Source organism: Rhinolophus ferrumequinum, chromosome 8, assembly GCF_004115265.2.
Source record: "Rhinolophus ferrumequinum isolate MPI-CBG mRhiFer1 chromosome 8, mRhiFer1_v1.p, whole genome shotgun sequence".
NCBI lineage: Eukaryota > Metazoa > Chordata > Mammalia > Chiroptera > Rhinolophidae > Rhinolophus > Rhinolophus ferrumequinum.
The window spans coordinates 25,030,765-25,046,982 of record NC_046291.1 but is presented as its reverse complement, the minus strand read 5'-3'; the positions used below and the strand labels follow the sequence as shown (position 1 = coordinate 25,046,982).

General features: G+C 42.9%; 1 protein-coding gene and 1 pseudogene across 5 annotated transcripts; one reads left to right on the top strand and one right to left on the bottom strand.

Annotated features, from left to right (window-relative positions):
* Positions 1 to 2,922: 2,922 nt before the first annotated feature.
* Positions 2,923 to 16,218, bottom strand: METTL21A (methyltransferase 21A, HSPA lysine). Of its 5 annotated transcripts, none has more exons than XM_033112756.1 (5): positions 15,313 to 15,558; positions 14,842 to 14,932; positions 14,222 to 14,400; positions 12,595 to 12,706; positions 2,923 to 5,464 (listed from the first exon to the last, which is right to left on the bottom strand). In XM_033112756.1, the coding sequence occupies exons 3-5, from the start codon at positions 14,366 to 14,368 to the stop codon at positions 5,067 to 5,069; spliced, it is 657 nt and encodes a 218-aa protein (XP_032968647.1). In that variant the 5' UTR covers positions 14,369 to 14,400; positions 14,842 to 14,932; positions 15,313 to 15,558; the 3' UTR covers positions 2,923 to 5,066. The 5 variants fall into 5 exon arrangements, with proteins under 5 accessions (XP_032968647.1, XP_032968646.1, XP_032968648.1 ...); XM_033112755.1 differs by lacking the exon at positions 15,313 to 15,558 and adding an exon at positions 15,202 to 15,296; XM_033112757.1 differs by lacking the exons at positions 14,842 to 14,932; positions 15,313 to 15,558 and adding an exon at positions 15,600 to 16,218.
* LOC117026189 (intraflagellar transport protein 20 homolog) lies at positions 7,863 to 9,635 on the top strand (annotated as a pseudogene).

Below are 16,218 nucleotides of genomic sequence, written 5' to 3'. Positions count from 1 at the left end.
CTGCCACCTGTATCTAGTTCCAAAACATTTTCATCACTCCAGAATAAAACTGTACCCATTAAGAGTTAACTCTTAATATCTCCCTCGCTCCAAACCCTGGCAACCAGCAATCTGCTTTCTGTTTCTGTATATTTACCTGTTCTGGATATTTTATATAAATAGAATCATATGATACGTAACCTTTTGTGTCGGTTTTTTCACTTACAATGTTTTTGAGGTTCCTCCACATTGTAGCATTCGTCTATTTCATTCCTTTTTATGGCTGAGTAATACTCCATTGTGTGTGTATGTGTGAAAGAGAGAGAGATGTGCCAGTTTGCCAATTCATCTGTTAATGGACATTCGGATTATTTCCATTTTTTGGCTATTGTGAACAATGCTGCTATGAACACTGAAGCACAAGTATTTGAGTCCCTGTTCTCAATTAAAGGAACTGTGAAACTTCCTCAGCAGCTGTACCGTTTGACATTCCCACCAGGGATGTATGAGGTTTCCAATTTCTCCACAGGCTGTCCAACACTTACGTTGCTTAAAAAAAAATTATGGCCATACTCATGGGTGTTAAGTAGTAGTGCGGTTTTGACTTACAATTCCTTAATGCCTAATATTTAGCGTCTTTTTATGTGTTTGTTGGCCATTTGTATATCTTTGGAGAATTGTCTGTTCAATTCCTTTGCTCATTTTTCAATGAGTTTTTGTTGTTGAATTTAATGAGTTCCCTATATATTCTGGATATTATACCCTTATCAAATAATATGATTTGCAAATATTTTCTCCCATTCTCTTAAGTTTTCACTTTCATGATAGTGTCCTCATACTTACTATTTTTTAACTTAGTTTTTTTTAATAATATGTACATTTGGAAAAAACTACAAATGGACAGCAGTAAAGTTTCTTTTGTATCGTTTTCGTGACAATCTGCATATGCACGCAAATGTAATGTATATTCTCCCTTTTTTACATAAATGGTGCTTATTCACTGAATGTGTCTTGGCAATGGTTCAATTTTAGTTTATGTACACCTGCCTCTAACAGGTATGTAGTATACCATTGTATAAAAGTATCAGTTTATTTAACTGGTACCCTCTTGTGGACATTTAGATTGAAACTTTTGACTTACAGATATACACAAGTTAGTATATTTAGGATAACTGAGAAGTGGAAATTAAATATGGCTTCATATTTGGAGGTTGTTTCCTAAGTATTATCAAGAATGCTAAATTAATAAAAATATGTTGGTTAGTATTTTTTATGTCACACTTCACATTTTTTTTTTTTTTTTTAGGAAGAAAAATTAGAAGTAGCAGAACCAGTCTTACAAAAGATTCTGAAGTAGGTAGGCCTTCCTTTTCTCTCTGTTACACTGTTTCCCCTTCTAATCTTCCTCAGAAACAGTTGTTCTCAGCAAGGAAACTTAATTTTTCAGTATGTCATCTTTACTACTGTTAAATTTTAACCCTTTCCTGGTTGTAGGAAGAAAAGCATAACATAAGATTTCAGAGCAGAATGAAACTTCTAACAAATTCTCAATTTTTAAAGTGACATTTAAAAACAAAAAAAAAAAAAAGGAAAGAAATGAGGATTGCCAGTGCTAAGAGAACTCAAGTCTCCAGTTTCCCCGAACAGGGCTCTCTACATACTCACTGCAATGTCTTGCCTCATTCTTGTTAAAAGAACTTGAAAATGCTATTTCTATCTAGGTAGAGGTTCTGGGGAGCAGCAGAATTATGACTGTTTCTCTGACACTAAATCACATGGTCTGCTTCACAAACTATTAAGTCAGGCCCTGTATCTAGGACCTCTTACTAATATGAGTACACTGAAAACTGATTTTTCAAAGTACTTTAAAATTTTATTTTTGTTTTCTTGATTTAAAAATTGACAGGAAATGCTTCTATCTTTCAACCACCATAAGATAGAGATTAAATGGAACTGGTGTTAGAGGTGAATCGCTTACTTAAGTTCATGATAATTTTGTTGTTGAGAGTAGGCTTTGTATTTTGATATCCCTGATACTTTATTTATCCCTTACGTTGGACAAGGAGAAATAAAGCACAGAAATTAGGCAATTTAATAAAATAACTCACTTGTAAAGAAATCTGGGTTTTTCATGAGTAATGTTTATTGAACTCCCTTGATGAAGAAGGCACAGTGTTAACTTGAAATACAAAATAGGAGATACAATCCTTGTTCCTCCAGAGTATAAATTGTATTTGCTAAGATAAAACATTCCAGACAATGTTGTTATCCTGCCCTGAAAGAATTTTTAATCTACTGTTCAGTTAATTCAGATAAAATATTTTGATTTACTAGAATTCTGATCCTTTTGTATGAAAGAATAAATGTTCCGCTAGAAACTATTTGAAGATGATACGAGGGCTTCAGATCTTTCGTGATCGCAAGTAAGATACCCATAAGAGGTGAGCTACTTAGAAAATAACAGTGTACTTGATAGTGCTAGTCCTAATACCTCTATTTTAACATAGCACCTTGGTGGCAGTATTTTATTTTAATTGGGGGAAAGGTGACTGATACCCAACTGTAAATACAGTTAAATACTTAACTGTATTTAACAGTTAAAAGAAATAACAATGTGAGAATCAAGGCTTAGTACAATAGGTTTAGCCTAGGTTTCTATCCTTAACTTGAGAATAAAATGAGCACCCTTAAAATGCAACTTATGAGATAAATTAATCCTTTTAACATAAGTGAAAAATGGCACAATTTTGTTGACATTTATAGTGGACACTGGCATCCTATCCAGATAGTATATTGGCTCCCCAGCCCTACACACACACACACACACACACACACACACACACACACACACACATATACACACCACCACCACCACCACCACCACCACCCCCTTCGCCCCCCTCAAGCATTCATTTCCCAGCCTTCTGAGAATGGTGGCTGATGGCTGAGTCCCTCTCTAGGTATTGTCTTCACCCTAAATTTATACCCCTTGGATCCAATAAAAAAACCTACACAGGGATGTAAAGTCCCACTCCCTTGCCTTAATGCAGGGCCATCCCATCTCTGAATTAGCTGAGGATTTCTGACTGCATTCCAGTCCAATTTCTCCTTCTTTCCCAGACCTGCTATTTTTACTCCTTCAGAGATGTTGATTTTGAAAGTAGTCCCATTTAAACTTTCTGTACCCTAACCTCCATTTCTGAGTCCGTTTCCTCAGGGAACCTGACCTGTGACAACATTTTAAACTCAAAGCCAAAGAAAAAAAAAGAAATCACTTGATTTTCACTTAGACAACCAAACAATTCCTGCTAAATTTTTCTTGCCTTTATTTTCTTCTATTAGGACAAGAAAAAAAAAGGTACCTTCAACCTTTTCTGGCAGCAGTATTCTTAGTTAATATTTTATGAAAATGTAAAACAACCCAATGACTGCTTGCTTCATGTGGTAGAGAATCCAGGTATCTTGAAGCTCTCCATCCCTACCCTATCCCCAAACCATTTTAATACCTATCTCCAAAGTTAGGGATTTTAAAGTAAAGGAGCTGAATTCCAGTTAATATATTTATTTCTAATAACATGCCTACATGGGATTGGCCTTTCGTTACAGTGTTGATGATGACATAGCAGGGCTTTTATTTTACTTGTTTTAAAAGACCTTCCATATTCATGGTATTTTATAGATTTGGTAAGCTATGGATATTTCTATTTCATGTGCATTTATCAAAATTGGGTTGAAATGATACGTCACTGAATGCTCAGAACTTTTAATTAACCTTTATTAAAGTAAATCCACTATTTAAAATATAGTGCAGAAAATTATGACGTAAGTATTTCCACATCCAAGGTATTCATTAAAAGGTTAAGAAGGAGAAGGAGGTCTTGTTTCTAATGTTTTACAAAGCAAATTATCTCTACTATCAAATGCCATACTGAGATTATAATATTCTTGTGGTCTAAATTTGTTTAAGCTGTTGTTTAAGCTTTTACATCGTTAACAACAAGAAATGGGGGAAGGGTGTGGTGTGTGTGACTTCCTTCATAAAGTCCATCCAAGATAATGATGAAACAGTGTAGCAATCATCTAATGCAAAGATCAATACCCTCTAAATGAAATGTATCTTTTTCATTCAACAAATATTTGGTTATGATATGCTAGATACTGGGGAGGCCACAATGAAAGAGGAAGAAGCATTCCTGGTCCTCAAGCAGCTTACAATCGGGGGAATTCAAACACTGAATAAGCAATTACAAGTACAATATGGGAGGGGCTTATACTTGGGGAGCTAACCTCTCATAGAGAAGTGAGATTTAAAATTTATTTTAATTGTCATTCTATGCATTATAAGGATTATAAGGAGGCAGGGAAAGCCTAAGAAAGAAGTATAAAAATACTTGAGAAAGGGGAAAACCGAAGGGAAAAACTACAGCTTTTGATTTGAAGAAGATAACCTATTCACAGCACAAGATTTTAGGTGCTTTCAGAGAGTAAAACTTTATTTTTACTTATTCCTTTGTTTATATACGTAAATCTGAAATTAAGCCAAAAAACATGGTATGAGACCTTAGAAAACTCACATTCTAATCTCAAAACAACCAAAAGCATTTAAGACCTAATTGGGCAGACAAAAGATTTCAAGAGCATTAACAGCTCAGGGAATGTAGGTTAAACCTGTTGTTTTATATTCAGAAAATCAGGAAAATGGGCTAAACGTATATCTCAGAATGTGTTTAAAATAATTTGCATGATTTAGCCTCTAAAACAAAACAACCTCACTGCTTTGAAGATGCCTTCATCATATCATCAGTGAAAACTGGTTATCAAGAGGGAGCAAATGGGATACAGAAATAATATAAACTGAAATCTCACACTTTCCTTTAATGTCAATTGAGTTTCAGCGTGAGTAAAATATGACTAAAAAGTCACAGTAATGGGACAATGTGCTGCTCTGTTTAAAACTGCACATGTCCTTTGTCCCTTGAGAACCTTTGGTTAGACTCTTGTACCATAAGCCATTTCATTAAGTGGTTAGATTCCCAGTCTGAAGCCCTGCCACCCTTAACGCCGACATTCTTACTAATTCCAGCCAACTATAAGCCCTCCCTCTGGTTTCCCTTCTGTGCCTTGTAAATATGTACATCTTTTTCAGGATCATAGTGAACCTTACTCACAGTAAATTGCTTCGCCAGCATTGCTAAGAAGTTGTTATCCCTTTCATAGCGAATTCGGCAAGCTAAAAGAACCACGGACCGGTTGCTACAGAGGTGTTCCAAAGTTTGAAGAAGATCTGTGAATGTTTCTTCTAAATATATGATATCAGCTCCAAGTATCAGGTCAAATTCTCCAGGAGAAAAACTCCCCATGTTTTGTCCCCAAGTCAGCTCCTTAACAACAGCTTTGGGTTGGATATGGAGAGGTAAGTTGGCTTGAACATTTGATTTAAGAAATTCTAATGCTACTTTTCGGTCCGTGATAGTCACATGAGCACCTAGAATGTGGGACAAAGAGAAAGTAATGTGCACATCAGTACAACAAATAGGTAGCGGGGTCGAGTTAAATGGCAGGGTGAGTGTCTCTAAATATCCCACCTGAGAGGCAGAAGGTCACGCCCTTCACGGAGGGCTGCAGTACCTTAGAACAATGACCAGCTCTTTCTGCACGGCATGCTGGTAAAGTGAACCTTTGATTTGCCTCTGTGACACACCTGCTGTTTGCTGACGTACCTATAAAATGCAAGGTCTGAAGGGACAACAAGCTGAGGCTCTGAATCCTGCAGGCAGAGCTGGCCCACCACCCACGGAGGTCTACCACTATATTTCATTCATTAGGTCACAGTCTGACAGCCCGTACGCCTCAGGATAAAGTGGAAGCCAAGAACGGAAAATCTGAGTGTGAATGATGATGAAGATGGCAAGACACCAAAAACAGGGAAAGCTTTCTTTCTGGGCTTCAAGCTTTAAAAGGGATCGAGGAAGAGATTAATTGGCTACTAAGACATCCCTAGTCCACTTCTCTTTATCCTGTTAGGAAGCAGCCGACCTATATGTATTGAAGTAATATATATAATTATTGAAAAATGGTAAACTTAGAAATTATTAGATTGTATTAAAGTACTATAGGTTAAAATGTGAGATCCTGTTCTCTAAATGCTGTGTCTACATACAGTGTATAAAATTAAGAAGGCAGTATTTTATTAATCTGTTTCTTGTGGGTTGTTTACCATGAACTAAAAGATCTAATTTTTTTTAACCAATATGCGGGAGAGGCTGAACTGGTAGACCGCATCTTACCCAGATGCGGTCAGCCCTGAAGGACCTCATCTACATTGTAGTAACAACATAATATGTGTAATCCTGTTTAATTTGGCCCTGTAAATTCTGAAATTTAAAATTATGTTTCCTTCTTTCATAAAATTATTTCTCATTTGCATCCTCCTTCACTTTGTAATCTTCATGGGTAATCCCCCTTGGGATTCCAGATCAGCGACAGGAAGCACCATTTCAGTGGCGGCTTATATTGCAATGTTTCGTATCTTGACCAGTAACATTAGGTTAGGACTATATGTAATTCAGTTTGACCTTGACAGTCCTGAGTATGATACTGTGAAAATGTTCAAGTTGTTAAGATTTTACATGCACGGACCTACCACTTGACCATTCATCGCTAGACAGCGTGCTGCCTGAGCAGCGTGAGCAGAAGTCAGTGGTACTTTCATCTCCCCTGATAACAGAAATCACAGACAGCCTTTATCTCTGGATTTCTTAGAGCTTAGACTTAGAGCTTTATCTCTGGATTTCTTAACAGTCTACAGAACACTCTTCTGTCAATACTGGAGTGATCGAGTCTTTTGCATTATCATCTCGGTGTTCATCTTAATAGCTCTCCGATGTGGACCTCCTCTGATGCCCGTCTCAGGAATTTCTGAGCCTACTCCTAACCTGTGGGGTGTTTGAGGAGTCATAACAGGATCACGATGTCAGCTGACCATCCTCTGTAACATCCATCAATTCTACAAATATTCAAGTGGCTACCATCAGCCATGGGACAAAGCCCCGCCCTCATAGAGCTTATATTTAAGGGAGGAGTCTGACAATATGAGGTTTTTAAAAAGTAGAATATCCAGTGTGATACTGTGAAAATGTTCAAGGAAAAGGAAAACTAGAAATCTAAGGAAAGAGACACATGAAATGTCAGAAGGGACGTGGGCATGAGAATTTAGACTGTGTGGAAGGACCTGTTTCCTCAGGTAAAGACCTGAAAGAACTGAGGGGAATAACTGAGCACATATCAGAGGGAAGGATATTCCTGGCAGGCAGAAAAGCAAGTGCAAAGGCCCAGAGAGGGCAGGCAAGAAGGCAGCTAGAGTGGCTGGAACGAGTGAATAAGGAATAAAGTAGGCGATGAGGTCAGAGAAGCAATAGGAAGGGAGTCAGATTCCCCAGGGCTCATAGGTCTTGTTTTGTGAAGGCTTGGCTTTTTCTGAGTGAGGTGGGACGCCACTGGAGAGTGCTGAACAGAAGTGCTAATGATCTGACTTTGGTTTTAACAGAATTCCTAGCAGTGGGGCAAGGCCAGATGCAAGGAGACAGGTGAGGAGGCCACAGTGACCCAGGTGAGGGAGGCTGGTTGCTTGCACCTTGCTGTGACCACCTCCAGACACCCTCCACAAGCTACCTCCCAAACACAGCCCTCCCACAAGTAACCACTCCCTCACTAGTCACTGAGTTTGATTCCCCAAATGTCCATCCCTGTGGTGTTTTGGGGTTTTGTTTGGAGGGAGAGAGGGAGGGGTACAAAGGATGTCTTAAGTTTCTTTTAATCTACCAGTTTCCTTTCTTTGTTTCTCCTTGCAATGTTGGGAAGAAACAGATCATTTGTCTCGTAGTTTCCCACAGTCTGGATTTTGCTGATGGTACCATTTTTATAGTTTAGCATGTTCCTCTGTCCTCTGTATCTCCTATAAATTTTTTTGACTTGGATTTAATTTTTTTTTAACAAGACTATTTCAGAGGTGGGGGGGGGTGTTTTTCTGTAAGAGATATGTAATATGTGGTAGGCTCCCTTTTTGTGAGATGAGCAACCACGGATACTCAATGTCCAGATCCTTAATTCATTAAATTCCTTTTGCATTTATTTGTTGAGAAACTTCTATAAGGGAAAGCTTCTTTCAATTACTATTCAGTTACTCATTGTGTATAGGAATTGTTTTAACAGAAAAGGCAGGATAAATTTTGCTCCTCTCTCCCCTTCTGTAAGCCAGATTTCAAAATAAAGAGTTGGTTTCTAAGCATCCCCCAAAGACAACTAATTATTATTTTTTGTTGTATCATGAACTCATGGATTAAACGTATTTGATGTATTACTGGTGTTCAAATTGTCCTATCTTTTGCCAGTGGACTTTTGACACAACTCCACGTCGTCCTTGATAGCTTCCTTGCTATCTGGTATGACAAGATATTCCAGGGTTATCTTGTACATTTCCTGCCACAGACCTAGAAACAGCCACTTAAGAAGTTAAAATAATTTTTTCGTTCAGTGGGAGAAATAACGGCAAGCTTCTATGGTGATGGGAAGGATCAGGTGGAACGTGGAGGAAATGATACAGGAGAGAGACCCACTGGAGCAAAGGCAGACATGACGGACCCAGCTGCAGGTGGGGGCAGAGGCCGTGGGGGTGGCGGCGGTCACAGAACTTCTCTTCTGCCTGTTCCAGTCTTCTCAGTGAAACGAGAAGGAATGTCATCAGCTAAGCGTGAGAATGGAGGAAGAAAGGCTGGAGGTTTGCAGAGGAAGTAGTGAGGCTGCTCAGCAACTTGGAGAGCCCCTTCGAGATCCCTGATCGTGAATTTAAAATGAGCCTCAGCAGCATGTTTCCTCCAGCCACAGCCGGCTGCACAGGTACAGGCCTGGAACAGGTGGAGAGTTGTACCTCACCTTGGTTTTAGCCTCATGAAGAAGCAGCAAGGAAGGACTGTGAAGATGGTAATAAAGATGATGCTAAAATGACTGCCTGGGATTTACGCTGGGGAAGGAGGGAAGTGAGGCAATACAGAATTCATAAAGATGAATGGGAACTGACCCAATGCGACCATGTAGCCCAGCGTTATGCGTAAACAGGTGCTGCAGCCCTGGCAGCAGCTGAGGTGGGCGGGCCAGATAAGGCTGCTTCAGAGAGAGCCGCCTGCCACCGTCAGCCTGGGCCACAGCACACCGCTACGCGGTCAGCCGCTATGGCCCCGGGCATTCTGGGCAAAGCAGGCCTGCACTGTGATGAGCCGAACAAGCTGAGGTGTGGGACCCCGACGTTACCCAGCAGACCACAGCGCTCCAGGAAGAGGGCAAGGACCCTGTGGACAGAACTGGCCAGTTTCAGAAAATAGTTGCTGGTTTACTGGAGCTTGTTGACCAATTTACAAAAGAAGCAGAAAATGAGAAGATGAAGGCCGATCGTTGCTCAAATCAGAACTTGCTCAAATCTACAGCAAAGCAGAAAGAAGCCCAGCAGCTGCAACTCCAAGCACTAATAGCAGAAAAGAAAATGCAGCTCGAAAGGTATCAGGATGAATATGAAGCTCTGTGTAAAGTAGAAGCAGAACAAAATGAATTTATTGACCACTTTATTTTTCAAAAATGAACTGAAAATTTCATTTTATAGCAGGAGTGAAGGAAAAAAGAAAAACCTTGGGCCATTTCGGTGAGTTTTACTAATGACCCAAGTATGTTATGTGGGATGGTGTGTAAGGAGCAGGGGTGGGTGTTTCAGATGTCATTGCACATCTGCTGAACACCAGTGACCACAGTGGCCCAGGTCTCACCTCCTGCATTCAGAAGTCTAAACTGAGCGTTGTGTGAACTTGGATCTTTTTTGTTTGTTTTTGTAAATTCACAAAGCTTTGGAAGAAAAAGCAATACATTATTTTTTTAAAAGAAGGACAACACAGCCTGCTGTCACTCACTTGGTAATGGAAAAAGTGTGTGTAAACATTTGTCCTCACTTTTGGTTTTTAGTTTTGTAAACAGTAACTTAATTTGTTAAACATTTGAGCACATAGGTGCTAGAGATACAAAGACGAGCAAGATAAACCTTGCCCTCGGAGTCTCATGATAACATAGTTGTAATGCGACTTGTGAAGTAAAAATTGTGAGGAAATTGTGAGGTCACAAAGGAGAAATTCTTTGGGAGGAGCAGAGGTCAAAGACATCAAAAGAAGGGAAATCAGAGCTTTCACTTCACAGATGTGGCATCAACCAGGAGAAAGGCGTAAAGAACAGCGTTCAAGGCAGAAGGGACAGGCCAGAAAGGGACAGGCCCTGGAGCTTCCAACAGTGCAATAGCTATGAAAACCAAAGAGGCTGAAGGATCAGGCAAAACAAGATTGCAGAGCCTTCCTAAGAAGCCTGGGATTTAGTCTTTAGGAAGTGGGGGGCAGGGGGGCCGAGATGTTTAAGTATGGGTAACCCATCACTTTTGCATTTCAGATGAGCCAATCTGACAGTTAGTAGGTGTTCCCTGAATTCAGGATGAAAAGCCTCGGGTTACAAAAAATGAAAATACTTGACATGAATAATGAGAATCTTTAGTGGGTTTTTTCCCCTCTTTTTAAAAGAGTGCTTTTAGGGCTATTGTTATAATAGTTACATGACTTTTATAACAGAAACATTTCTTTTCATGATTTTCTAGTGTGTTCCTCTCTTACTCCAGAACTATTTATCTCCTGTGTGGCAGGTGCTGTACTAGGGCCAAGGACACACAAAATGAAGCACAGTCCCTTTGCTCGGGAACCAGGAGAGACAGACACGGGAAACACCTGCCGATAATGAAATGTGACTGTGCTGGGACAGAGGTAGGGAGTATACCAAGTGCTGTGGGGAAAAGACGTAAGGCAGCAATTAATTTTGCTTTGGGGCAGGAAAGAACTCAAACAAGTAACGTGAAGTGGGGCCGGGAAGCACACATCTCCCTATGGCGAGAACACTGTCTGCTGTTCTAGGCCCTCCCAGAACCACCCGGGGCCTTTTGTGACAATGGCTAACCAGCCTATCGCTCTATGCTAGTGTTTGAAGAGCCTTATCTTGACTTCCGCAACCCCACAGATCCAGATTTCTAGAGCAGAAACAGAAATACTCGGAGAGGCAATCAACATTCACTGAGCCTTTACTTTGAGCCAGTCGATGAGCCAGCAGATTTCGACACACGATCTCATTTGATCCTCAGTGTGGAATGAATACAATTATTTCCTCAATTTATAGGGAAACTGAAGTTCAGAAGTTAAGCAACTTTTGCCCAAGGTCACACAGCTAGTAGGAATTAAAAGACGTGCGAAAACCAAGTATAACTCTAAACCTCTGCACTTGACCACACGAACCTGTTGCTGTTCCAGCCAAAGAAGTTGTACATGAAGCCCTAGTTCTCAGGAGTAAACAAAAGAAACCTCATTTCCCCTCCCAGTTAACCCCTCTCATAAGCAGAAGGAAGTTAGTGTCGTGGCAAGAAAATAACTTGGGCTGCTGTGTCTGACAAGGCTGGTTTGAGTCTTAAGCTTCTGATGATCAGGACTTCAGAGAGTGGCTCAATCTCCAGGATTTGAAAAATGGAAAAGAAAAAGAATACCGAACACACATGGGGACGCGATCAGACTAACCCGAGGGGAACAAAAGGCAGTGCAGCAGCAAAGGCCTTACCAGCGAACAAAGCGCTGTGGCTGTAGACAGACAGAAACCGAAATCGGTTTATATATCCTTTTATCCACCACCCCTGCCCATGTTCCCATCAAATTTTGGAAGGCAAATCTACACAGAGAAAGGAATACTGGAAAAGAAATAAGTTAGGGAAAGGGCAGAAATAAGTTAGGTGTTCGCATCATCATCGCTTGGGCCTTGCAGAAATACAGGCTCTCAGGCCCTGCCCACACCTTTGGAATCAGAAACTGCATTTTACTAAGAGCCCTAAGTGACAAGTGGTGAATATTATATGTGGAATCTTAGAAGCTGATCTGTCCTCTCATTGGCTAGTTCAAACTGCATGAGCTGGAAATTGTACAAAGGAGTCAATAAACAATAATCAAATAATAATGAGGCTTAAAAAATATGCTAGGCCAAAATAATGTCTCTATACTAAACAAAAAAAAATTGACAAATCTTGATATTAATCAACTTATAACTATATACTGTTAAAACAATTTTTTAATATGTCAGTACCAACTGTAGCAGGGCTGACCCTTCCTAGAAGAGAAAAACCAGCAGTTTCCTTAGCAATGAAGGAAAGAGACTGTCTGCTCTACCTACCTCACAGGGTTAAATCCGCAGAAAGGACCTAAAGTATAAAAAAAAAAAACTATGTATGTGAATAAGATAATTCTCTTTGAACTTCAAAGTAGCCTTCAGATCATATTATCCGCACCTTAAAATTGAAAGGGGCAAAGCAATCTCCCATGAGAAGTATAAGTAACAGGATAAGAAAGAGAGAAGAAATTAGCCTTACTAGAGTTAGCCCGTACCTCATAATAACTACAGGGGAAAGAAAAACAATACAGTAATGGGTTTGACATCAAGAAAACAGCAAATGTACCTCTCGATGAGTCCCACTCACAAAGGAGTGAATGAATGTGTCACACTCACCCAGCAGGGCCGCCACTATGCCCACCAGCCCTGTGCCAGCACCCAGCTCCACGGCAGAGCGGCCCCTGAGCTCCACAGCTCCCATCTCCAAGTACGTGCAAAGAACGACAGCCTGAGTCAAAACACAGTGTAATTACGATTAAGGTGCTTTAGGAGCTGAAGGGGTTTAAGCTGGTAGGAAGTCATCACACAACCCTTTCCCACTTTGAATCAACGTTCAATTCCCAGTTTAACAACACTCCCAGGAACTCAGTTGTTGCTGGGAGGTAACGTCCTAGAGCAAGCACAGACACGGCATCCCAGCATCCCACAGAACAGCTGCCCCAGGCCACACTAATGCCCTGACGGGAACAGCAGTGGCCAGTGACACTGCCCACATGAGACAGGGTCCTGCTGAATCTGGGAAATTTAATTTCTTACTGTCACAGCACCGCTCCACTCGAGGCTTACAAAACTCCTCTGGCAGAACTGACATGAACAGTCTTGGATTTTGCTTATGAGAATGTCCAGTTCCTGAACCAAGCCCAAGTCAGCAAGGCCACAACTTCCCCCCGAGGGAACAAGCAGAGCAACACCCGAGGCTCCTGGAGCTGTGTTCCTCCCTCCTGCATCGCTGACGGTCATCACCCCACAGGGGCCCTCACCGTATATTATCCGGCATCAGAAGGTAAGTTTTAGCCAACGTTTGGGATACGTGTGAGTTAGCATTTGCATACAAATCTATTAAAGCATTGTATACTGTTAACATAATTTTTAAATACAGTTTTTCATGGCCACATACTATTAGTATAACTAACAATTCCTCTTCTTGGTGGACATTTTGGAGGTTCACCCATTCCTCACCATTATGCATCTTTATTTCTTGGTCTGGGAATAGTTTTCATGTGGTATTACTAGAAGTGATATTACTGGGTGAGAATATATTGATTTTTATTCCTCAATGGTTCTCTAACTTCTAAGACAATGCAGACTGTAAAATTGTATCTACACCAAGCATTTTCCCAACGTTCATTGAGCTGCCACTGAATCCCAGTTTGGTACTAGATTCTGATGGCAAGTCACTGTCACAAGAATGCAGGGAGAAGAAAAAGTGAAAAAGCAATTATAGTATCATTTTGTGACCATTACAACTATGAAAACTTAAAGAAAACACATGATCTTCATTTTGGGTTCTGTCATTTTACAATATTCTTTTTGCAATATTTTAAAAATTAAACTTAAAAATTAACTTAATGAGTGTACAAAGCGGTTAAGGTTTCCCGTCCTCCCTCTCACCTGCTGGGGAAATTACTGGCAAGTCACTTAATTTCCCTTAGCTTTCCTCTACTCACCCTTAAAATGCAACCTATGTGGGGGGAGTTGGGGCAGGGAAGTGATTCTAATGGGTGGAAGTTTTTTTTGGAGGGGGTAGGGTGAAGACAATGTTTTAAAATTGAGAGTGGTAATGGTTGCACCACTCTGAATTTACTTTTAAAAAAGCACTTACCTGTATTTATAATATACACTTGAGATAAGTGGTGTATGGTATATGAATTATATCTCAATAAAGCTATTTTATTTTTTTAAATAAAGATCAGCCTTGTAATCAATTGTAGATGTTTTCAGAGGCCCCCCAGGGCTTACTTACCGCGTCCCAAACCACGGCTGCGACTCCCAGCTGCCTCCAGTCCTGTTGGATCTGGATCGTGTGGTTTGCAAAGGCGAAGGTGGCAAGAGGCTTGTGGAATCGCTGCAACCCCACTACCGCGGTCTCGTCATAGGGCACCAGGGCCATTTCGACTGCGGTAGCTCTCTGTTCCCTTAAACCTGTTGGGCAAAAGATGCCTGCGTGACGCTCTGGCTAGAAAATGCATTAACGATTAAGTGGCCCCAAATGCTTTCTAAGTTCGTTTAACAAGTTCAAAAGAAGAGGTGGGGGGAAACGTTTGTCTAATTCATTCTCCATGGCCCTTCCTCCGAGTTTTCTGAGAAGTGAAATTTGGCTCTGAATTCATGCTAAAGGATGTCTTTGGGCAAAAGCACCCAGAACGGTACACACTTCGCTGTTAGAAGTCCGTGAATTCAGAGCCGCGCTAAGGGTGAGCGAGGCGGCGCTGCCAGCCCTGGGCCCGGGGGAAAGGAGAGCTTTCTAAACCGCCCAGGCCTGCAGCTGGAACGCGCTGCAGTCCGCAGGGTACTTTTTGTTTGGGTCTTGCCTCCACCCCTCCAAAGCGGTGCGTTCGCCAAGTGACAGGCATGGACCCGAACCTGCACTTAGACTGAGTGTTAACGGCTCGATTGTCCTTCCTTTTGACGCCAGCTGGATATATACGGTCGACGCAGTTCCATCTCCTAGAGGCTGGAAGTGAAAAGACACTCATGGATTCCGAGTCGCTCGCAGAGAGAGCGGGAGCGCGGGTCCGGGACGGACTCGGGCATCCACCGCTGGGAGGCCTCTCCAGAGTACCCCACACGTGTCTCCGTCTGCCCCTCTAAAGGGTCGATAGGTACGCGCTTCCTTCCCGCGGGTCCCAGAGCTCTAGGAACCGGCGGGGCTGGGAATGGGAGAAGGGGGAGGGGTCCACAGGGTCCTTGGGGCCCCCCTAACCGCGCAAGACGCCCACCCACCCCAGGAGTGACGGGATCTGTCCTGCGCAGGGCAGAGGGTGCACCCAGGCCGCCCCCGAAGCGGAGCCTGCGACACACTGAGGCCCGAGGCGCGGCCCCACCGCTACTTACGGCTCGGGAGGAGGCCCCGGCGTGGCGCGCGCTGCGCCTTCCCCGCCCAGAGGCCGGCTGCGGAAACGACCAGCCTTAAAGGGCCGGGGGGACAGGGGACCGGCCGGGCCCGCGCGGGGCGGTGCCGACCGGAGGAGGACGTGTGCGCCCCCGACGGCCAGCGTTTTCGGTTTCCGCCACCACCCTGCCCCCGGGACAGGTGTTCCGCGAGCGCTGGGGGCGCGGCGCTGACGCACGTGCTGGGAGGGGCCGAGAGGGGGGACGTTGCGTGGGGTATCGACCCTTATCCACGTGGATCCACAAGGCATTCTGGCTGCCACATCAGCTTCCCCTGCCGCCGAGAGCGGCGTTGGCTGGAGATCGAGGTGCGGAGCAGCGCGCAGGTGCGCAGAGGGATTAGGGTGCTCTGGCGACCGGTAAAGGGAAACCACCAACCTGGTACTGGCTGTGCCCTGGTACTGGTGCCGCTTATGTATGCGCTGGTTCTCGCGCGCACGCGTTTTGTTTTTTGTACTTGTGGCCTTGCTTATTTTTAATTTTAAAGGTGGCAGTTAGCAGGTGTAGGCGAAAGCTGGCTGCGAAGAATACGTGGTCACCCATTCGTCCTCGCATCACCAAAGCGAGGTCAGAAGCGGTGTAATTGTCCGCTTGGTGGCAATACAGTGGGAAAGTGACAAAGCCCTTAACTAGAGCGCAAACGTGGAGCCAGCACGTGGCGCCCGGGCCTGGATTGTAAAACTTGGGGGCGGGGCCCGGGGCGTGAGGTCGGCCCCGACCCTGGCCCTGGCGGTTGCTGCAGACCCAAGGCTTAGTCTTCCTCCTCTTGGGGCTGACGGTTAGCGCCCCTGCCCTGGGCACACCCATTCTTGCCGTGAAAGCTGTTGACAGCGTGGCACCCAGGCCGCG